This window comes from Antrostomus carolinensis, unplaced genomic scaffold (genome assembly GCF_000700745.2).
Source record: "Antrostomus carolinensis isolate BGI_N321 unplaced genomic scaffold, ASM70074v2 scaffold2638, whole genome shotgun sequence".
In the NCBI taxonomy this organism is placed as follows: Eukaryota; Metazoa; Chordata; class Aves; order Caprimulgiformes; family Caprimulgidae; genus Antrostomus; species Antrostomus carolinensis.
Genome location: NW_010330697.1, coordinates 14,255 through 38,512, shown reverse-complemented (window position 1 = coordinate 38,512; position 24,258 = coordinate 14,255). Strand labels below are relative to the sequence as shown.

At 38.9% G+C, this 24,258-nt stretch overlaps 1 protein-coding gene across 1 annotated transcript in view; it reads left to right on the top strand.

Moving 5' to 3' along the window:
• The window catches only part of ATP10A (ATPase phospholipid transporting 10A (putative)), a gene marked incomplete at both ends in the record, with an annotated part of 88,980 nt that overhangs the window by 51,862 nt on the left and 12,860 nt on the right, over positions 1-24,258 (top strand). The window contains 5 exons of the mRNA XM_010172969.1: positions 12,993-13,078; positions 19,602-19,708; positions 19,814-19,945; positions 22,365-22,498; positions 22,705-22,957. Coding sequence (XP_010171271.1) covers positions 12,993-13,078; positions 19,602-19,708; positions 19,814-19,945; positions 22,365-22,498; positions 22,705-22,957 — 712 coding nt within the window. The remainder of the gene's footprint in view (positions 1-12,992; positions 13,079-19,601; positions 19,709-19,813; positions 19,946-22,364; positions 22,499-22,704; positions 22,958-24,258) is intronic.

Below are 24,258 nucleotides of genomic sequence, written 5' to 3'. Positions count from 1 at the left end.
GTCCCGTTCTTAAGAGTGCTGAGTACTTGACTTTTACCATTGGCATTGGTTGTTTGCTTTTGTGTTTCAATATAGGTTAAATGGGCTAAATTGATGAGTGTAAGTTTGAATGTCTTGGCTGTGAAGGACCTCCCATCCCTAGGGTAATCCTTCCAGCACTGGTGGAACAGTGGTAAAGCCATGTAAGGAAATGCATTATGCCAGTGCTTGTGCTGCATCTGACCTCTAGAGAGGTGGGACATTTCATTCTCTGTATCCGTAGTCCAGCATGTCTCCATTCTGCTGTTTCTCTGAAAAACCATTAGAAAACAAGAGAGCATCTCAGGTCTGTAGAGAAAATAAAATGATAGACTGCTTTCCCGTTATAAATAAGTAAACATTTACATTTAAAGCAAGTTAAGAAGGTATTTTCTAAATTTTGTTTTGTTTTGTTTTGTTATGACGTTTCTGATCTCCTAGCCTAATTTTTTACTGAAAAAAAAGTTTATTTCTGGAACTGTTTATTCCTTAGCCATACATTGGCCTGTCAGCTGGGAACAGGAAATGTCTGGAATATCTGTTCTCAGAAATGCGATTTGGTAATATACTGCTGAGAACTCTTGATTTTAGGGCCAGGATTTTTGAGCTGTAAACACGTCACACTACACTAGTCTCTCATACCACAACCCCAGTTGGCAGTATCAGTGGTTAGGAAAGGATGGAAGGGCCTTCTTTTCTGGAGCAGGAAGGTTCACAGTGTTAAGTCACATGTAACCCCAGCAAAGATGGTATGGTCTCCCTTTTCTTTGGAAGCACTGGGGTGGAGAAGGGGTCTGTTTTTCTGCCAGAAAATGCAGAGCAACAGGTTGAGGAACTCCTGTATTTATCTCAGCATCCAGGATGTGAACCCTGATCCCACTTCTCTTTTCTCAACCTGCTACCTTCTAAGTCTTTTACACATTTTAGTACCAATAAGGCCATGGAGGCCAGTAGAAGTTTGCATTAAAATGTTGCTTACATGGGAAGTGGCTGGCCATAGGTCTCAAAACTGTTATTTCAATAAACTCATGAAAATTTCCATTCATTGGTTATACTCAGGTTCATACTTTCTAGCTCTGCTATGACTCTGTGATAGTCAGAGACTTCACATATGTGTGTTTGTGAGAAAGATGTGATTGGCCTATAGGTACATGACTGGAGAAGATACTGTTCATACAGAACTATCATGTTTATACTTCCATGTGGTTTTCAATTAAAAACATCAGCAGTGCCTGGAGATTTTTAGACAGCAGTGCTAATACACTAATTCTGCTTTCTTAATGACACAGTAATGAACTGTTTTACATCAAAGCAGGGAACATTTACCCTTTTGGCTTCTAAGAGGAAGAGAATTTGATGTTTAACATCATGGTTAGGAAGCACATATAAGTTGTCATGAGCATTTACCAACCTCTAGTTAACTTTTCCAAGTTTGTTTGCTTATTATATTTTCGGCTTGATTAATTAAGTCAAAAATATTATGTTGAAAAACATGTCCCAGATGGCTAAGTTTACTTATATACCTGTGTAGCAATGTGGACTGTATGGCTAAGATCACAGGGATGTGACTTACAGGTTGCTGCAGTGTAACAGGAAGGAATAAAAATGGGTTTGTCCTGCTGTCAACTTCATGGAGGTGCATCAGGTCAGCTATTGAGCAACAAAAAGCAAATGGAGTATCTTCTGCTGTTCCACAATAACCTGTTTCAGCAATCTTTGATTAAGGTTGCAGAATAGGTGACTGATAATGACATGGAAGAAAAATTACACAAACTATTTTATTCAGTTATGTTCTCTCTGATGGTCTTATTCCTGACATTTGTTTGCATTGGTTGCACTTCTACATCTCACATTTATTGAATGCTTATAATAATGAGTATTTCTGTAAGAATCACAGAGTAGTTTGAATTGGAAGGGACCTTTAAAGATCATCTAGTCCAATCCCCCTGCCATCAGCAGGGACATCTTTCACTGCACCAGGTTGCTCAAAGCCCCATCCAGCCTGACCTTGAACACTTCCACTGATGGGGCATCCGTAATTTCTCTGGGCAACCTGTTCCAGTGTCTTACCACCCTCATAGTAAAAAATTAATCCTTAGGTCCAATCTAAATCTATGTTCTTTCAGTTTTAAACTGTTGCCCCTTGTCCTGTCACTGCAGGCAATTGGTAAAAAGTCTCTCTCCATCTTTCTTATAAGCCTTTTTTATATATTGATAAGCTGCAATAACGTCTCCCCAGAGCCTTCTCTTCTCCAGGCTGAACCCCAGCTCTCTTCACAGGAGAGGTGTTTCGGCCCTTGGATCATTTTTGTGGCCCTCTTCTGGACCCGCTCTAACAAGTCCATGTCTTTCTTGTACCCAGGACCCCAGAGCTGGACACAGCACTCCAGGTGGAGTCTCACCAGAGTTAGAGTAGAGGGGCAGAATCACCTCCCTCAACCATCTGGCCACATTTCTTGTTATGCAGCCCACGATATGATTGGCTTTCTGGGCTACAAGTGTGCATTGCTAGCACATATCCATTTTTTCATCCACCAGTATCCCCAAGTCTTTCTCTGTGGGACTGCTCACAATCCATTCATCCTCTAGTCTGTACTGATACTGGGGATTGCCCCAACACAGGTGCAGGACCTTGCACTTGCCCTTGTTGAACGTCATGAAGTTCACACAGGGCCACTCAAACCTGTCAGGTTCCCTCTGGATGTCATCCCTTCCCTCAAGCATGTCAGCTGCACCACTCAGCTTGGTGTCATCTGCAAACTTACTGTCTACAGTAAATCCCACTGTCTACAGTAAATCCCACTTTCTACATGACTGGTGAAGATATTAAATAATATTTGTCCCGGTACAGACACTTGAGGGACACCATTCATTGCTGGTTCACACTTGGACATTGAGCCATTGACTGTAATGCTTTGGACATGGCCATCCAGCCAATTCCTTATCCATCTAACAGTCCATCCATCAAAGCCTTATCTCTCCTACTTAGTGGCAAGAATGTTGTGGAGAAAGGTATCAAAAGCCTTGCAGAAGTTCAGGTAGATGACATCTGCCCCGAGGTGAAGCTAGCTGGTGAGGGAAGCCTGCACAAGAGTAATAGACTCTGCTGTTCTGCTGTGCTCTGATTGAACAGGTCATATTCATGTATGTTTTAACTCCACACTTAACTGAACAAGGCATACGGATTACTGAAGATAACACTGTGCAGGAACATTAACTATTGTGTGTGCCTGAAGCATGAGGCTGACTAGAGTGCTGAATAGGGAAACAAACTTCAGGCCCTACCACAGCGATACATGTTCATCTCCCTCAGCTCATTTCCCAGCTCTGCTGTCCAGTTGTGGAACTGGCAAGGCGGCCATGAATTTCTTTGCATAAGCTCTGTGCAATCAGCTGATGCCTGAAAAAGTAACCTTTGAATCTCTTGAGTTTTTGAAAAGGTGTTTTGCACTTTACTACTGGAGACTTTAGCATGTTGATTGAGAAGGAACTAGTTCAGTAAAATAGATAGTAGATGAGAATAGACAGACCAGAAAGCAAAGCTCCTACCCAAAATGTTCTGCAGCCATCCCAACTTCCCCCAGGTACCGTGCATGCCAAGCACAGCCCTGCTGCCCTCAGATTGACTATTAATCTTCACAGTACCCCTCCATCCTCTCCACAGGGTTATGAGGGAAGTAAGGAAACAACTGGGATTAAGGAAAGAAGATGCATTCTGAATGTTCATTTGCCTTAGGAGCATTAGTAGGGCAGGCATGGGATGGTGAATGTTCATACAAGATGCAATTCCAAGTGAAGATGGTGTGCTGGTGTCCAGCTTGATGAGATTTTACTTGGTTATATAGCCTTCTTGTGCTGGAGACACTCATGGAAAGGCTGACAAACCTGTGATAGAGCTGATATGAATGCTGCCCTCTAGTACTTGGAATAAAAGGTGTCTGTCGTTAGGACTGCTTCTTTCCCTCTGTGCTCTCCTGCAGCTGGCAGGGTCTGGAGTCTCACAGTTGCTTGGGCAGTTACTGTATGATACAGTTTTCCCTCACATTCTGGAAATGTTTCTTAAACATAATGTCTTGCAAGGTATAGCTGCTGATTCCCTGTCTTCGGGTTGGGAAGGGCTCGTGAAGTTTTGGGGTGTTTAACTGTGTCCTGACGCTACAGCCACTATTGTTAGATTTTACCATTCATAAGTAAAAGCCTTCATTACCAGCCACACTCTCCTGTCAGGACTCCGGTGTCCTGGTTTTTATTTGTGAAATGATGTAAGAGAGTTGTTTGGCATCTCCTTCTTCTTGTTGAAGGGTCTTAGTCCTTCTCATTCCCATTTCTTCTGGCAGAACTTCATCCCACATGAAGTCAGACTGGCCAGCAGCCCAGACTAGAGTAGGAGTAGGCCAAGGTATATTCAACAGCTGACCTCAGATGTTGTGCTACTAAATTAAAAGGACCGTGCAGTGCTTCTGCCACTAATCAAGTGAAATTTTCTTCCAGCAGTTATAAAATGCAGCAGAAAGTCTGCTAGAAATCTCTCCAGAAAGGGGAAAGCATTGGAGAGAGGGAAGGGTTGTGTCTTGCCAAGTCTGTGAGCATGAAATGAACAGCCTCTGGAGGAGCAGTGTGGGTTGTACACAGTTTTGCAAGCCCTTGAGAGGCCTGATCTGTGGTTTAGTTAAAGCACTGAGCTAATGCTGAGGTTGATCCTTACAGACTGTGAACCCCTTCATTTATTTCAGCGGCTGGCTTTTTGGACAGGCAGATATCACTTTCTTTATTGTCCAGGTCTGGGTGCATATTTCAGCCTTGACATACTCTGTTCCCTTACTACTCACCAGTGCTACTGTAGTCAGTGAACGGATTAATTCACACCACTGTAATTTTCCGTGTGTTGCTAAGGAGGGCCATCATCCCAAGGGACATTAAAACTTGGACATTAGAACTTTTCAGCATCGTTGACATTTTTTTGGTACTTTTGTCCCATGATTGACTAACAGCAGTTTCTTCAGCTGGCTGTCACAAAATTATTGAGATCTTCGCGGGCTTTGCAAACAATTTGTTTCTTTTCCTGCAGGCTGGATATTGCGCTCTTCCTTCATATTATTTTTGATAAAGGGGAAAACGTTTACTTAGGTCAGCCAGAGGAAGATCAGCCCCCGAACATGTATTTGGCTTGCTCAGCTGTTCCAGTGTTTCTGAATACTGAACATCTCTGTTCCATTTAAACAAGCAGTACTGAAAAAAATCCAATTATAGTAGTAGTTGTCAGTGTGGAAAACAAAGCTATTAAATTCTGATGTACAGCTGTATCTGTTTAGTTCCTAAATAGTATAGATCAAACTGTTTCTTCCTTTTCTTGTGAATTAGAGGCACAGATAAATTCTGCCAGGGACTAATGTAGTTTAAACATTAAAACATTTCACTCTTTTAGTATATAAACTGTCTGCATGCTTTGAATACGTAAAATCAATATATAATTCCACTTTCACATTAGTAAAAGGTCAAATTAATTTTATACATTAAATGCAGGGTACTGCTATATAAAGCAATAGTAGGATGGACCAATGCATTAGGGGGATGCGTTCTTATTGCACTTAAAAGCTTTTAAATTGGAAAGCTGTTTTTCTGGCTGAAGCAGTTTTTTGTCTATTAAATATTTCCTCTGAGTTGTCCCCATGACTCCATTTCTCCCTTTTTGTTTCCTTCAGACATACACACCAAAACAAATCCCAGAGCCCTCATCCAGCAATGTTACTGCAGGGAGAAGTCTGGTTAAGATCCCTAGCATAGCCAGTAAACACAATGTGATAAGTGAGTAACTGTCACTGTGGCCCAAGGGCATCCTAGGGAACTCACGCTGTCCTACTGGAAGGAAGGACTGAACATTAAACTCTGGTTTCTCCGGCAGTAAAGTAGGGCAGATGAAGAAAGGAAAACATTTTAATAACTATGCATTATTAATATCACTATCAGGACATTAAATCACCCATACAACATGCATTTAATGAAGGGAAATATGTTGTTTAAACACTGTGTAATTGTCAAACTAAGTCATTTGGCAGAGCAGCATGTTTTGCTTCTTGAGCTATGACAGTTTCGTGAGGTTGCCAGCAGAGTCCGAAGGGTGGGCATTTCACTGTAGAGATTTGAAATGATCTTACAGCTGAAGCTCCAAAGTCATGTTGGAGAGAGCTAAATTCATTATCCTTTTTTGTGACAGATCTCTATAGTTCCTTAATCCATCTACTTGTTGGTTTCCCACTCTGTAAAAGACGCATTATAACCTTTTCTTTCCCTCAACACTTTGCCTTTTTAGGATATACAGTTTTCAGGGGGTGATACATCAATAGTTACCTGAGAGATAAAGGACAGGGGTTTATTTTAAGGAAAATTTCAAAGAAAACACCTTTCCATTGTTTTCTTCTCCTGTGTACATTTGACAAAGCCTAGTTATTGCAGACCTAAGTTATTGTTTTAAATGGAACTCTCTAACAGGTTTCATAGGTAGACCACTGTTAAAACCTAGTCACAAACCCCTCTACATCTGCAATTTAACTTTAATTTGAAATTCAGCTTTGAAGGAATCAATATATAGCAGATTTTCACAATCTAAGTCTGCTTCCATAAGGAAAATAAGCCGTCTTTAGGGTAAGAATGAATTTCCCTAAGTTTTAAGAAATTGGAAGAAGTAGAATTTATGGATGGGATGTTAAAACATTTTCCTAGCCAGAAGAGTCGAGAAGAACTGAAATATGTTCTGCAGAATCCCTGACTACATAAAATACCTAATAGAAGTATCACTTACTGTATTTCCTTTTGACAAGTTTCAACCTTTCAGAAATACTTACGAGTTCCTAAAAAATCAGCACTTTTTCAGAGGAAGGCTTTGAACTACGGCTATTTTGGCAAAATCAAAATGTGAAGTCAGGTATTTGAGGAAAGTCAGGTTCTTATTATTGAACTGAATCCTTTTTTTTTTCCCCTCTGTCTCTCTCTTTCTATTTTTTTTTCTTTTTTTTAATTTTGATATGACATAATATGGCAGAAGAATAAAGCAAGAAGTGGTCTTCACTTCTCCAATGTATCCTGTGCATCATTTCATACTGCAGAAACTTTCAAGACCTGTTTTTCAAATACTATTGATCAGAAAGAATTCTAGAGTGAAGTGGGTAACATTTAGTCACTGAAGGCTTCTGAATGCAGGGTATGAACAACCACAATATGGGGATATCTGTGAATGTCTCTATGCATTCGTGGTTGACCAAAATAAGTATTTCTTTATTCTTATATTTCTGAAACTCTCAAACCGTATGGGAATAAATGATTGAAGCCTCTGTTTCAGATCTTTCAAGATCTTGTTATGTCTTAATCACAGAAAAAGAGTTGTTTTGTGTCATGGTGGTGGCAGCAACAAGTTCCTGGTGTTTGGTGAGGCCATGCAGCATTGGACAAGGCATGCCTTCTCATCCCCTATGTGCAGGCCTGTGGTCATTCAGTTTTTTAGACAGTGTTTACCAACCATCCAGCCATTCCCTACATTCTCCAGAGCAAAGGCAGCCAGACATATTTTGTGGTTTTATTCTTTGAAGCAACTTGCATCTTATTGCCAGTGTGCAGGCAGTATAACTTGGTAGCCCAGTTATAGGGTGACTTTACTGTGATACCGTGATGGTGATGAGAAGTTCAAACCCAACACAAGGAACAGCATCCATCTGAAAGACAAGTAGCGAAGCAAATTGGAGCCGTATGGATGACGCTTATATCCATGCTTACTGTTGTCAAAAAAGCAGGGGCTATACCTAACATTTGGAAAAGAATGAAGGCACTGGTTTTTAGAGCCTGCAAGTGCTAAGATAATGTGAATCAAAGAATCATAGAATTGTTCAGATTGGAAAAGACCTTTACAATCATCAAGTCCAAGCGTTAACCTAATGCTGCCAAGACCACCGCTAAACCATGTTCCCAAGCACCACATCTACACGTCTTTTAAATACCTCCAGGGATGGTGACTTCCCTGGGCAGCCTGTTCCAATGCTTGACAACCTTTTCAGTAAATATTTTTTTCCTAATATCCAGTCTAAGCCTCCCCTGGCACAACTTGAGGCCTCTTGTCCTGTCACTTGTTACTTGGTAGAAGAGACTGAGACCCACGTCGCTACACCCTTCTTTCAGGTAGTTGAAGAGAGCAAGAAGGTCTCCCCTCAGCCTCCTTTTCTCCTGGCTAAATAACCCCAGTTCCCTCAGCCGCACTTCATAAGACTTTTGCTGTTGTGCCTTCACTAGCTTCATTGCCCTTTGGACACTCTCCAGCACTTCAGTGACTTTGTTATAGTGAGAGGCACAAAACAGAACACAGAACTCGAGGTGGCGGCCTCCATGAGTGCTGAGTACAGGGGGGTGATCACTTCCCTACTCCTGCTGGCCACACACTGTTTCTGATATGAGCCAGGATGCCATTGGCCTTCTTGGCCACCTGGGCACACTGCTGGGCACACTAGTAGCATGGGCAGAGGGGTTTACACTAGTCCCATTTGCTCAAAGAAAGCGTAACAAGGATTCAGTTTCTTTTTCAGCTTCGTGGAAGCCAAACCTGTATTTCTTGACTACTAAATATTATCCATGTCTCATACTGTAGCTCTTTCAAAGAAATCAAGATTGATTGGCCTGGAGGGAGAGAGAATAAGTAGGAATGATTGTTTACAGCCTTAGAGTGTTAATGCAGGAGTCAAAACTTTGAGTTCTAGTGGCTGTTTCTTTTTTTTTTCTCTTAAAGTAATTGAATGTGCTTGATTTTGCTTAGACTTTGACATACATGGTGCTCATGCTGACTTTTTTCAAAGTCAGCACTCACTGAAACTAGTATAATAATTTCTGGCCCTTCTTTTAGATTTCTCGTTTCTCCAAGTGACCTTCTTCTATCCTTTCAACCACAATTTTCCTGTAACATCTTAGTAATGGCCAGTCTGTGCTTCAAATTAAGCACTACCTAGTAGTAAGAACTGTGCCTTCAGCGTAAGCAAGGTATTTTATCTTACATACATTTTACAGTCACTCATTCTTAGCATTAGTGATGGCAATTAAAATTTACATTGTAGCAAAGGGAGAACAGGTTGTTTAACAAAAAAATCTCACTGACATGAAGAGAATTTAGCCCTGGCTTTTTTGAAATACTCTAGGGAACTTATTTGCAATCAGTGAATTCCTCTAAGGTTTGTATCAACCAGAAGGTCAGTTGTTCAGATCAGCAGTGGACAAGGCACAAGTCTGGGAGACATGCAGAGGTACTGTATAATAAATATGACACTGTTACATACCTTCAGAAAAGAAAAAAAATCCTCCAGTTGCTTTTTGTGAGTGACCTCGTCCTGTTGGTGTGCACTGGGAGGCCATGAAAACACCAATGAGTCAAGTTTTTAGGGAAATTAGGCACTGGAAAGCCTCCATTCAGATTCTAGTCTGTCTAGCCATGGAGCTTTTCATACCTCTTGAGGGTAGGACCACTTTAATGCTCAGCAGTTCTGTAAGTGGGAAGTAAGACACTGAAAATCAGGCACATCAGGTAACTGCTGGACAAAAGTCTGTGGAAGTTCTGTTTTTGACCATATTTTAATCTTGTTTTCTGTGTCATAACAGTGATGCAGAAATTCAGTGTAAGTGAAAAATTAAAGGTAGTGGTGGAGAATTTAATTTTTCATTTTCTGGACTTTTACCCAGAAAACCACACAAATCATGCTTTCTGCACTGTAAAAGGTACACTTTTGGCTTTAACTTCTGTCTAGCTGCTGCTTCTCTTAGCTGTTAATATGTGAGAACATCATCACAGTTTATGTTTAATTTGATGATGAAGTGTGGGTATCAGCATAAAAAGGAACAAAACTTTGATGATTGTGAAATCTCATGTTAACTTTGTGCTTCTTTATAACCACTGAAAGCAGTCATACGCAAGCAGTGTTTAATGTTTTTGTTCATTCATTTACCAAAAGGCATTTTCACATCAAAACATTGTCATACCTACCCCTCCATTTCACAGGGAAGAGATGGAGCTGTTTGATTTATTAATAAACCAAAGAGTTTTTGCCATAAATCACAATTCAGCAGCTTTGTTTCCTTACGTAAACTACTATTGTAATTGGATTTTCTCTCCTCCCAGATATTATCTGATTAAAGACCATAATCACATATTTCAAGTTAATTGTAACAGAACACAAATACACAGACAGTTAGATCTAACGATAAAGGACTGTTAGTTCTGAAACTGAGTCATAAATGAAAAGAATCCAACAAACACAGGAGGAAGAAAGACTGTGTTGCATGGTAGTGATGGGGAAGTCGGGTAGTTTTAGTCCTGTCTGATCTCTCTTTTTTGTGAAGACTTTAGCTCTAGATTTTAAGTAGATTTTTTCTTCTTAGTTGTAAAGTTGCTGGCTTTGCTGGCAGGCTTTCTTAGCAGAAAGGGAATTCAGTCTGCAAACTCCCAATTGCTCTGGAAGTTACAGTGTCTGTATAGCACTGAAACCATGCTCTCTTTGCTGAGTTCAGCAGCCATAGAAATCTGGCATTTGATTATATTGGGTTTTATTATTAGATGTCTCTAGGATTCCCTCAGGGGCATTCATCAAAGATGTTAAGATTTCTTTCTTTTCTTTTTTTAAGACCACTGAATGAAAATTTGTGCTAAATTAACTGTATTATATATAGTATGTTATGATAAAAAGACAAAAAATGTTTCCCTTTCCAGACTATTCTTTTCCTTCTGATTGACAAATGCAATTTAAGCAACAGTAGTGACTCTTCTTTAACACAGTGCTTAGGCAGACAGATAGTATTATTGAAACACCTTGAGCAATGTTTGTAGATTATTTTTCCTGTACTTCCCCCTCCCCTCCCCCCTTCCCCACCCTCCTCCCCTCCACCAAGGAGCATACTGGGGCAAGGAAGGAAAAGAAGATCATGTTCTGGGGCAGCAGAGCAGGTGTTAGGTAGACAATATAGGCTTTCCCAGCAAAACAAGGTTTAGTTTGACTTCAAAGAACTTCACCTTTTCCAACAAGCTCAAGCAAAGCCAGCCACCAAGCAGCACTGACTGCTAGTATAGTGCCTCTGCAACACGAACCTTTGACTGCTCGAGGCAAGGACACAGGCAGATTGTACAGTTTAGGAGCTGTAACTCCTCAGCTGTAACTGATTTCAGATGTCAAGACCTGAAAGCTTCATGATGTCTGTTCTAGCCAGTGATTCCTTCCTTGTGACTGCTGGTGTCTGTGCCTGTCTGAAGTGACCAGCTGAGGAACAGGGGTCAAAGGGGTTGAACATGTGGCTTTACAATATCTGCCCCATTCTGCAGCCTAATGATGTCTTAGGTGCCTCTGTAGAGCTAGGTACTTCTGAGAATTCCCAGCATCAAACTTCAGTCACCCAGAGAGGTTTAAGGCTGACCAGGAGAAATATCTAATTAGCTTAAATACCAACAGTATTTGGTGCTGAGAAGATCATCTGGATTTCTTGCTGAGGCTCAGATATTTGACTGTCAGCTTTGACGTAATTTAGGTAGTCAATGCTTAGCATAGCAGCTGCCTTCTTTGCTCAAAGCTGTCCTTTGTTTTTACTCCTTGTTTACAAGCTGAATTCTTCATATAAAAGTGATTCTTTCCTCCAGTGGGCTGTAGCTGTCTCTAAGTGACAGCCCATCTTCACAGTTCTCTTTATCATCTCTTGTTTCTTGAAAATACAGGTAAGTTTTCCAAAACAGTCAGACATGGCTGGTTTGAATTGTCTCCTATATACTGTAAGTCTGTCTTTCTTCCAGGTGTAACTGGTAGAAAAATGAGGGAGGGCATTGATGGTAATGCTGACATAGCCTCTAGTTTCTTTTATTGCTTATTTAAAACCTAGTTTCTTTCACCTCTTCTGAGTGGAATCAATATAAAAAAAAAAAAACAGAGGCACCTGTGTGTTTCAGAGAAGCTGTCAATAAGACCGTGTCTGTCTTTTGGTTACTGATTCTCAGTCAACTATTCCCATAGTATATTGTAAAAAGCAGTGTTTGGAGTCTACAACTGCTCAGCATAACCATTATAAAACCTAACATTTGCAGCGTTATCACTGTTGGAAGCTTAATAATGAGCTTAATTCATTAATGATAATTCACAACTGATTTTTTCATTCAACTGGTTTACAAAGCAGTTTTCTAAAGATAGTCCTCACTGATGGAGACAAACAGCTTTCTCAGCAGCACCAGGACCAGATATCTCTGATTTCACTGTGTGGTTTGTTTGGTCTGGCAAAGAAGAGAGAACCTTGATTTTTATTTAACAAAATCAAGTAATTATGCTGTGACAGGATGTTTTTCCTCAGACAAAACAAGGTGCTAACTACAGGTAGACTTATATAGTCAGCAGAAATACCAGCTTCAGACTAATGAGCTAGAGAATCAAGAAAGTTTTTAACTATTAGGAAAAAGTTACTCTGCTATATGTGTGTTATTTAGTGTAGTAGATTAGTTTATCTGTGTTGGCATAAAGCAATTAAGAAGTCTTGATAATATTTCAAAAGCTCATATTAGCTTTTTCATAATTGGCAGTGTATTGACTTATGTTGTCCTAGATTTTCAGTAGCTTCACTTAAGTGTAGTGATAGTATTGAATATTTTGACCCTTCCCAGATAAATTTAATTTTTCCACTCCAGACCAAATTAATTTGACTTCTGGGCTTGGTATCTTTTATGTAATGCTTTTAGAAACTGACATTCTTCCACTTGCAGAACAAAAAAATCACCCTGTAAGGGAGATTTTGGAAGGCATCTAAGGAATTTTGGTGCCCAGGTCCCTTTGATTTTCAGTGCCAGTGGTCAGTGTCATTCATTTGATTGCCTTTGAAAAAAAATATGGACTTTAATATATTGTGAAAGCTAGAAAAGAAAGTGATTTTGGCTATAATTTGCAAGTCTTTACCCTAAGTAATTAACACTTTTACTATTCCAGGACTCAGAATTTGACCCCTTGAAGTTCACCAGTGTCATTGAATGCGAGAAGCCAAACAATGACTTAAGTAGGTTTCGAGGTTACATGTGAGTATTTCATATAATATCCTTCAGTATACACTCCCTTTCTCTAATAACAGAATAAAATAAATGCTGGTTTGTTTTGGGCTGTGTTCTGTAAGTTGCATCATCATCACATCTAAATAGGGCTGCACATTTAAGGCTCTTTTAGAGGATCCTCACTTCAGGGTGAGCAGCATGTTTCCATCCTTAGGATGGATTTAGTTGTTAGCTCTGATCTGTTTAGACTCCAGAAATGAATGCATGAAGCAGTGCAGTTACAGACACTCTTCTCCCTTTCCTTCCCTCCATGGATCAGAAAAGCCCATTTAGAAATGGGGGGAAATAATAGAAAACTGGTCCAAGAGAGCCAACAAACAAACACAATCTGTTGTACTCTGCTTTTATAAAGATGGGTCTGTTTGATGTTTCTTTTAATGGAAGTGTCACTGAGGAAAATCAGAAGGTGAAACTAATATTTCTCCAGCTATGGCAGTATCCCTTTCCTGTCATTCAGACAAAGTAAAACAATTGGCTCACACAATGGGTGTGCTGGTACATTACTACGCAGGCACCTATGGCCACATGACTTAATTTTAAACAAACAGAACTGCATTAACAGGGTGCTCATCTCTGACCAATCACTCATACTCAGAAGCAAATGTTTTAGTATGTGCAAGGCACTTTGCTTCTAACATAGCCAGGACTGTAGTGTGTAGGCATGCCAGTTGTGGTGACATAGGAGATGCTTGCATGACTACAGTCTGTAACTATACGGAGAGTGAGAACCCAGGATATTTAATTTCTGTCTAAATTTTAATGAAGGGAGTTAAACATACATGAATTCTGTTTACTATACAATGATTTATTACCCATATTGATTAGGAGTGATAAGCAGTATTGAATTGTAAATGGCACAAGGTAAATTGCTGGAGCTGGGAGGGTTTTTTATAGTGATGCTATTTACCATCTCAGTTACTACTCTCAGATGTCACAGATTGTGTAGGTTGTATTGTCAACTGGTGTAAATCAGGATAACTTTTTTGAAACTGCATCGAGCTGTAGCGTGGGAAAATGTATTCCTTTATTTAGCAGCACAAAGCCCTACAGTTCATTTAAAGGTAAAAGTTTAGAATGAGACATTACTGCATGAGGGTGTGTAACTGTCTACGTAATAGAGAGCCTGATCTACTGCAGAAATGACATTTCCAGATATGGAAATAGAAAGTTTGGCAGCTTTTCTAGCACACTTCAAATGTGTGAATCTTAATCCCAAAATATTGAGCAGAGGTTGAATACTATAGAAGATATGCATAAATTTGTCTTTCATTATATATTTACTTTGTACTCCATGTGAAAAATGTCTGTAGCACGTAAGTTGCAGAACCATTTGAATTATGTAGCAGAAAACATGGTAGTACCTTTTGGAAAACTGTTGTTCAATATTGATTCTATTTAATCTTCTTTATATTTTAATGTTCCACAAATGATGTGAATATATTTTGACACAGCAAAAAGCCAAGACATCAGTTTTGAATATGGCAGAAAGCATCAGGTGATTTCCAGATCTTCCAAGAGATTTACAATTAAAGGACCATGGGGCATTTGAAGTAAAGAGCAGGGACCAAGCCCTCAGCAAATAAACTTTCAGCTTCCTAATTTATCAAAGGAGAAGGCTTTTTTTCCCCTCTTTTTAGATTTCCTTTATTAGTATCATGAAGGGGTCTATTTCAAACCATACATAAGCAAGATGAATAGCATATAGGACATCTGAGTTGAAACATGTCATTGCTATGTCAAACTCAGATCTTAACTCTTAAATCTTACCAGTAGGCAGTGCTTGAAGGAAAGGTTCAGATAGCTCCCAGATGATAATAGCAGAACTGAAAAGAAGTGTTACTGAGATATTTAAATAGGGATGCTATGAAATAGTAGACTTTCAAGAGATCCGTATTTAAAAGCTGTGCTGAGACATTGCTGTCAAAGTTGCCTTGAAGTTTCGACCATTTAGTAGGTTTCCAGTTTTGATTAGGACTGTTTTTTTCTGTTTGAAATATGAAGAGCTCCTTTGATTCTACTGTCTGTGCAGACAAATCTTTAGAGGAATAGAAATATTTGCATGTTTATCTGTTGTAAACATGTAAAAATTCTATTCCCCACAGTTACTTTGAAATGTGATCACTATAGGTAACCAGTGTAGCACAGGCAGGCCAGGGTAAAAGGAGACATGATAATAAAAAAATCACAAAAATATTACAAAATATGTTGAGACACGCCTGGTCCTATCTTATATCTGCAAAGGTGTAGCGTACACATTATTACATATGACTTCTTCAGTTATATTGGCACAATCTGCATTGAACACACTCTGGATGTGCAGACGACAGGCAGACTACCAGTTTTATTCAGGGGCTTTCTTTAATACTCTTTTTCAGTTTCTACATCCTCAGATGTCCTAAGCATATTTCCTTATAATTATTTCCCCTATAAGAAGTCTTCTGTGTAAGAAGAATAGAATAAAACTTAACACGCCCCCTGGCTGTATGGGTCTAGTCAGATTATGTACAGTATGCATGGCAAACATTCAAAAATCCCATACCAGGTTCCAAAAATTACAAAATTGGCTTTTAAATCTTGTTTCTGGCTTTTTGTGTGTATATCAACAAGGGAAAAGGAGAAGTAGTTGTTGGCATTTTGGCTTTTCAGCTTTTCTCTGGAAGTAAAAATTTTATTATTAGACAAGAACAGAAAACTTTATCTGATCATACCAAAATAACTACAGCAAGGAATTATAATAATATGAACACATGTTTATATTTCTATTTCAAAGGTTGTCAAAAGAGAACAAAATCAAATTAATATAAAATAATGTTACAATTTTTTTTAAGAAAAAAATATGTATAAATCTATACAATTATGTCTCTAATGTGCTGTAGTGGCACCATCTCTCCTGGAAAAAAAAAAATCTAGATTACGTTTTGGCAGAGTTGAGAGTCAGGAAGATTCTGACTGATCATGTGCAGTGAGGCTGTGTTTAAGATTATTGAATATTTTCTTTGGGAGTGTCAAGCCTTGGAAAGTAATGCCAGCTCTACCATTTGCTTTGCAAGACATTTGAGAATGATAGAGAATGAAAGAAAATACTCCCTTTTGAATAGAGTCTTGATACGCCCCCTTGTTGTTTAATGCTCGTAAACACGTAAAAAGGAAAAATATAATAGAAGGCTGAAGTGAGCTACCATCAGACTTATATCAGCGTTGCTGTATTAAACCAGAAGGCTTATTTCTGCACAAACACTTTCAGAGTGCTGTAGCAAAGTAGCAGCTAACTGCATCAGGTCCACCCATTTCTCCTAATTCGTGGTGCATGTGTTTTAGATGTTTAGATACTGCATATTTGCGGTGTCATCTGGGTGAGAAATTGCAGAGAAAAAGAGCATTGCACCTGCCCTCGCCAGCGTGTTTCCTCGCGGGCTAGCCTCCGCATTCCAGGCGTCTGAGTGGCTTCAGCCAGCACTGTTTTAAATACTGACAGAGAAAAGTTTCCTTCTTTGCCTCCAGAGTTATACTGGCCTGAATCCAGAAAGAGGAAAAACAGACTGTTCTGCCTCTGTAACGAGCTTAAGGTTTGTAACTCTGCGGGGCTAGAAATGGGATCTAAGCCATCCCTCCACCGGGACATAAAGTTATAGCCTGGGCAGGTTTGCTATCAAAGTGAACAGTTGTATTTAACTCTAGTTTTCATTATTTTTTAATCCAAACTTTTATATCTGTAATTTTTTTTTCCTTTTATCATCAGTGCCCAATTGCCTTATATGTATGTTCTGTTAGTGAGTCACAGGGAGTGAGTGCAGACAAGAAGGAAACAATGAGTTTCCTCCAGCCCCTGCCAGCTTCTTTCTCCCAGATTTTTAGTTCATCCATGTTTCCTAAAGGTCTGGTGAGCAACAAGTGAGTTGATTGACTTCATTTGGATGTGGAAAAGTAAAAAGTAGTGCCAAACACTCGTAAGGATAAGATGAGTTGTGGTGGGAAGTCTCAGTCTGTGGGTGAGGGCAGTAGATTGGGGTCTTGGCACCTACAGGTTAATTTCAGATGTTATACCATTGCTATGGAGCAGGTTCGGACATTTTATAAGCTAAGATAGTAGAAACAAATATATAATTGTGTAGAACACATACACAAGTAATTGTATGTAAAGACTGCCATGTACAATATACCTGTCACAGTCCAATGTTACTGTCAAGTGTGAAGAATTGATGAAGGCTATAAAATCAAAAGCCAGAGCAATTCTTAAGTAGATTTATCTTTTTAAAGTCCCATTTCTAACAGGAATCATAACCATCATTTGGAGATTTTATTGGAAATTCAGATTTATGAGAAAGGCTAATGTAGAATTGAGCCTTAGAAAGAAGAGGTATGGCAGAATCCTGGTAGTAGTGTAATTTCTACAACATGGAATCATTATAAAATTATTATTTCCCATAGTTTAAGCCCAGCCGAATTTGGGTAATTCTCCAGCTGGCAATCAGTGCTTACACCTGTTTGCCTACTGCCAGAGAACTGTTGGACAGCCAGCCCCCAGTTTTTGAAGCTTCTTTGTCGAAGGGTGAGCTAGTAGGTTAATGAGGTTTGCTGAAGAGACCAGAAGCAAAACCTCAGTTCTTGTATCTGAGGCTGGCAGGGAGGGTAGGCTGCGCAGGGGAAGTTCTCTCCTGATGAAAAAAACCCTTCATTTTTGTATCAGAATTGCAAACTTGATGTTCTCTGCTTCTTTCCTTCTCTATTTCTGGTCTCTAGTCAGATGTTATCACTGCTGCAGCTACTTCAGCTGTCAATTCCACCACTTTTTCTCCATCCCTATAGTGAAGAGCTAAGCATACCTGTTGAAACATCAAAGCTTTTACCTTATATTTTTTAGCAGAGAGTGGATATAATATATTATACTGAACTAAAAAGGACTGTGTATATGTGTATATATAAACATGTATATATGTATGTAAAATGTGTATATGTATTATTTATATGTATGTTCTACTCACTAAGAGCACTGACTAGAGGCTACATAGCATAACCAGCATAACAACATAATCTGCAAGCAGTCCTGCTAGGCTGGGGGAGAGTACAAAGAATTCACCAATGTGAACCCTTTCTTCTTGCAGATTTCAGATATTTGATAGAGTTCTTCAGACCTGAGATCCTAGAAGCTTGTGCTAAAGTTAGAATTTTGGTGCTCATTTAGAAAAAGAAAAGATTCTAACAATCGGAGAAAAGCATGAAAATATAACCCAGATGTGAAGGATTAGAAAATAGGAAGCAAATACAAAGAACTCCACTTTTTTATAAAAGGCACAATTTTAATCCAGTTTGCAGATTTCAGAGGACACAGGTTTTTAAATGCTCAAATCCAAGTAGCCATAAAATTCGATGTTGCAACAGCACAATGTTAATTTTAGCATAGCACATGTGCTTTTCTGCAATTTATCTTGGACTCCCAGCTTTTGCTAGTTTTTTATTGCAGTCGGTTTTTTGAACTTTGGAAGTGTGATGGTTTTGATACTCTGAAAGTAAAGGCAGAACATTTAAACATTTCAGACTTTGTTTTAATCTTCTCTGAGGCACTGGGATACTGCAGTTCATTAAATTAAATTTTATTCATTTAGAAAAGGTTTGAAATTATTATTTGGTTTGTCTTTTTTACCTAATAAAACATTCTAATGCTATTTTTAATTGTTGTTGTTATTGTTGAGCATTTCCCTGGTGACTGTTAATTCTCAAAAAGCTGTTTTCTGTATTTCTGTCAGCTGAAATTTCAGTCGGTCCATACACAACAGACAATAAGTTGTAGTGGAAATGTTACTTTGTTCCATTTTTCTCATGTATTTTGGTGCTAGTCAACAAGAATCACTTTGTCTTTCTTAGAAAGTTAGCAAGACACTTCTGAAAGGAATTTCTCTTGTTCTCACTGATGAACACATAATTTTTTTTTCCTTTCTTTTTCACTGAACTGACACTTATTGTTCCTGCCACATCTTCCTTTGTGTCACTGCTTCTGAAGAACAGTCCTTTCCCAGTTTCACTATATTTTTTTTTTCTTTGATAAGAACACATGAATAGTGGGTTCATCATATGCACTATACAGCTGCTTTTAGGTAGACTGGATTAACTGTGATTGCACAGTCAGTTTGCACATGCACAGAAAGTTCAGTTCATTTTCAAAGGATTAGATAGGCTGCACAGATGCTGAAGATTTGTCCTGCGGATCTCTAGTGAGCATTTGTCCAGTACACTTGTATATCCAGCAGCAACTGGTACTGCTCCAGATGGGCTGCTGCATGTCTGGCGTTCTTGGGCAGGTATTCTAGGCTTTCAAAATCTGCCAGAGAATTTTCCCAGGAGGAGGATCTAAGAAAATACTTCACCATCAGATTGACAAAACTTATTAAACTTTGAAGATGTTTCCTGGGCTTGTTATATTACAGAGTAGTATGATTTAACAAGCTTAACTTTTGACATGCTGTGTTTTGTTCTGTTTTTACATTTTCTGCAGTATACATAAAAGTGGAAAAAAGGATGGACTGTTCAAAGAAAATCTTTTGTTACGTGGATGTACCATCAGAAATACAGAAGAGGTTGCAGGAATAGTAATCTATGCAGGTAAAAGCTGTTTTTCTGTCTGATGAGGCATACCATCTTTTTATAGCTTCCTTAAAATAGTAACAAAAATCCATATGACATCATCTGATGTAACTGCTTCTGCAGGGCATGAGACCAAAGCTTTGTTAAATAATAATGGACCCCGTTACAAACGAAGTAAGCTTGAAAGACAGATGAATGCTGATGTCCTTTGGTGTGTCCTCATACTTCTAATCATGTGTCTGTTCTCTGCCATTGGTAAGTGCTCTTTAAAAGTAGAAACTTAAATATCAGACTCTTTTAGGATTCATGCACTTAGCTTTATCAAAAAACATATGTATCTGCCAAAACATGAAATCCGTAAAGCTTCCTCCATGCTGTCTAATTTTTGTTGTGTTTTCTTTTTTGAAATAAAGATGTCTTGATACATAAGCTCATATAAATAGTTTCTTAGTATCAATCAAAAATATGCTATTGGTACCAGAGATCTAAAGGCTTAGATTCTGCTACCCTTGACATCATGCAAAAATGTCAAGTCCAAAAGAAGCCACTTCATATGTGGTCCCCTCAAAATTAAAAGTGGTAGAGTGTAACATGGCATTAATCAGTCAACAAAGTAATTTATGAGCGAGAATATACATAATTAGCACAGTACTATTTGTTAAATCAAGGGCACAGTGTATGACATTGACACACTGTCCCTAAGGCTGCAGCTTTAACATAGAAGAAATAAATAAAAGTCTAAAACTGCATAAATCCAAATAGAAGATTCTCTAGACCTCATGGAGTGTTTAAGGAAATGCTGAGGTTCAGGTTAATACTCTTCAGGCTGTTTTTCTATTCACTTGTGAGAAAGAGTTGAGTTTTATGTTTGTCACCCAAAATGATTCTTCATATGTGGCACAGGAATTCCATATCCTTAAGGTTTGTGTGTTCTGTAATGTTTGTGTGTGAGTCATACAGCATAAACACTAAAATGCTTCCTAACAACCATGGTGTAGTTTAAAAATAATCTTACACCTTTTTAATATGTCCCTGTGTGCCTTTTTCCAGGTATTGTTAAACGCTGCTTAAAGATGAGTTCTTCCAGCTGTAAACCAGCCAGCATATTTGTTGCCACTAAGTTCATGACAGTCTTTTATAGTGTCTCAGTGTTGGGGAGCCCAGTCCTAAGGCCTGAAGTGCCATCGTAGGTTTAATTGCAGGAAGTCACTGCTTGCAGCTGTCCCCTCTGCCACTGCCACACCGAGGTGTTCCCCCCAGAGCAGCTGCAGCAAGGTGTGCGCTGCAGTGGCTTCAGTTCAGCTGAAACTCCTGAGGTGCAGGAATATGAATGGGAAGAGGTGGCACACGAGGTGACACGTGTGCCTTCCCTTCTGTCACTCCTGCTACAGCCATCAGCAGATGGCCAGAGCAAACTGCTGGAGGTGGTAACAACCAAAAACAGCTGGAAAGAAATTTGCCTGAGCCCTTGGAAACCAGAGGTGCCTGATACTTCAACATGCACAAAGCTGTGTTCTGTAAGAGTCAGGCAATTTTGTACCCTCTGTTGAGAAAGTATAAGTGAAGGTACAACACTTAACTAATTCTTTTGAAAGTCTGAGTCGGGCTATTTATAAAACAAGACTTGATGTAGGTCATTCTCAGTGTGGGGCTTCCAATTTTTGCTCTCAAGAATAAAAATATAGACATCAATAAAGACGTCAGTATGGTGATATGCTCATATTGTCAGTACAGGGATAAAATAATTTTCTCACTTGGCTTAAATACTGGTTTTATTTTTTGAAAGTTCAGTGCTGGTTATATATATCAAGATGTAGAGGACCTTGTCAGATGTGGCTTACAAAAGATTACTTTTAAAGCAGGCCTTTGTCCTTTTTTTTCTGATTTCGGATATATGGTGAAGATTGTTTGAATGTTTCTTATTGTGGGGAAATTCTTCCTTTTTTAACCTTAAAAATGTCAGGCATACCATTTTAGGTCTTTTAGGACTGCAGATACTTGCTCTCTACTGTAAAAGTCAACTCGCTCTTTAACAAGAATGTCGTTTTCCCAAAATAATATTAATAGCCTTATCTTTATTTAGTTATCAACACAATCAAAAAAAGGGTTTGAGAAAGGCTTAGAATTTCTTCTGTTCTTAGTTCCTCAGCTTCCATGCTCTTAACTCTGCTGATACTGTTATTTCAGTAGTTCTGTAAACATGGTGGGTAAGAGTCACACAGTAAGATTAAAGTCTCTTCTGACTTTATCCAGCTGAAACTAGTTTAGTGATAGCTGGCTAGTGACACACCTGGTGCAGTCAGTGGAGTTCTTTTATTTTAACACATCAGCTATCACTGAACTGAATCACTTTCTGAAGAAGTCTGGTTTTCTCTGCTGATTACAGAAGGAGCCTAAACTACTATTTTAGACTAGCCAGCTCACTCTATTTGGATAAAGTTATGCAAAATGAGTCTTGCATGCTGTCCTTCAGGCCAGACAAACCCCCTTCTCAAGCCCCAAATCCCAAGGCAGAAAAAACCCCATGGTTCTGGGGACTTTTTCAGAAGTCATGCAGAATAGTTGAAAACAAATATTACTTTCCCATGTAAATCAAGTCTAAGAACAAATTCATACCATAAGCATTTTTCCTTGGAGGTAATTTGCGTTTTTCTCTCTTTCAACTGTTCTGCAGGTCATGGCCTATGGGTATGGCAATATGATGAAAAGAGGAAACCAATTTTTGATGTTCCAGGGCCTGATGGCAAATATTTGTCTCCTGTTTTAGCTTCAATGTATTTATTTCTGACAGTGATCATAGTTTTCCAGGTAATCAAGTTGTACATCCTGTCACCTCTGTTCATAGTTTGCTGTAATAAAGCTATACACATGCAATATGTGTAGTACCCCTTCTACTGCTAGAACTAAAGAGGTGTCCTTCATCCTAGTCTAGTACCAAGTTAACTAGATTTTACTAATTCAATGTATCCTTGCTTCTGTTTTCCCCTAATTCTCTTTCTTTTTGTGTATTCCAGGTTATGATTCCAATTTCTTTGTATGTATCCATTGAAATAGTTAAAATCTGCCAAGTATACTTTATTCATCAAGATAAAGATTTATATGATGAAGAAACAGACACTCAGCTGCAGTGCCGAGCTTTAAATATCACAGAAGACCTAGGTCAGGTGCAGTTTATCTTTTCAGACAAGACTGGGACACTTACTGAAAACAAGATGGTTTTCCGAAGATGCACTGTTTCTGGAATAGAGTATTCCCATGATGATAACGGTGAGCTCATGATCTTGTTTTCTGTATAACAGTTGTACTTTGAGCAATCCGAAGTAGATATAAAAGTTACTGTAATCTTAAATCAAAAAGAAAAACAAAGTAAATTGCCTATATCCACTCAGCAAACTCCATAATAACTGTTTTCAGATTAGTATAATTTGATGTCTGTGTTCAGCTGGCAATGACAATTTTATCAAAATGTTCTGTAACATCTACAGTATGTTGGTCAGACTGTTTAGGGGAGATCTTATAGTGACCTTCCCGTACCTGAAGGGAGCCTGCAAGAAAGCTGGGGAGGGACTTTTTACCAGGGCAGGTAGTGATAGAACAAGGGGTGATGGCTTTAAACTGGAAGAGGGTAAGTTTAGATTAGGTATTAGGAAAAAATTCTTTACTGTGAGGGTGGTGAGACGCTGGAACAGGTTGCCCAGAGAAGCTGTGGATGCCCCATCCTTGGAAGTGTTCAAGGCCAGTTTGGATGAGGCTTTGAGCAACCTGGTCTAGTGGAAGGTGTCCCTGCTCATGGCAGGGGGGTTGGAACTAGATGATCTTTAAGATCCCTTCCAACCCAAACCATTCTGTGATTCTAAGGCTTCTGGCTTTCACTTATGACCGAGTAAAGCACTTGAGCACATGGCTAATTTAAGCAAATTGAATAGTGCCGCTGGTATCACAATTGTTTTGTGTTTGAAGTATACTATGTAGAATACCAGTTTTAAGCATGCAGACAGATTAGTGTTTGATGGAATACGTGGAATGAGATTATCCTTTTGTGCTGAGAAAAAAATGCAAACAAAGCTGCTGGATTTCATATTAACAAGAAATATAATCTGATCTAATAGCATATTTTATGTTATCTTTATCAAAGTCTTTTCAGTCCTCCTGTGTGACAGGTGCCTGCATTAAGGTATCTTCACTGCTGTTTGAGCACTGCAGTTGAGAGAATGTCCCCAGGTATCAGTTTCTTGAAACACTAAAAAGTCACTCTTTGTCACAAGAGAATGGGAGGGTTGTCATCCTTGTGTCATCACATCACCCTTTTAAACTTGGGAAGTAATTTCGTGTTTTGTGGTTTTGTTTGTAATTGTTATTTTCCACTAATATTTTGTTATCATTTTTGACATAACAGATCTTAACTCTTCAAATCATACTCTATCTGTATGCAGGAAAATATTAATAGCTACAGTATTTCCTATTTGCAAAAAATAAATTTCTTAATCTACTTAACACATAAAGGTCACTAATTAGAAAGTTTTCTCAAAGACCATGACAGAAGCTCAGCTTATAAATAAGATACAGAA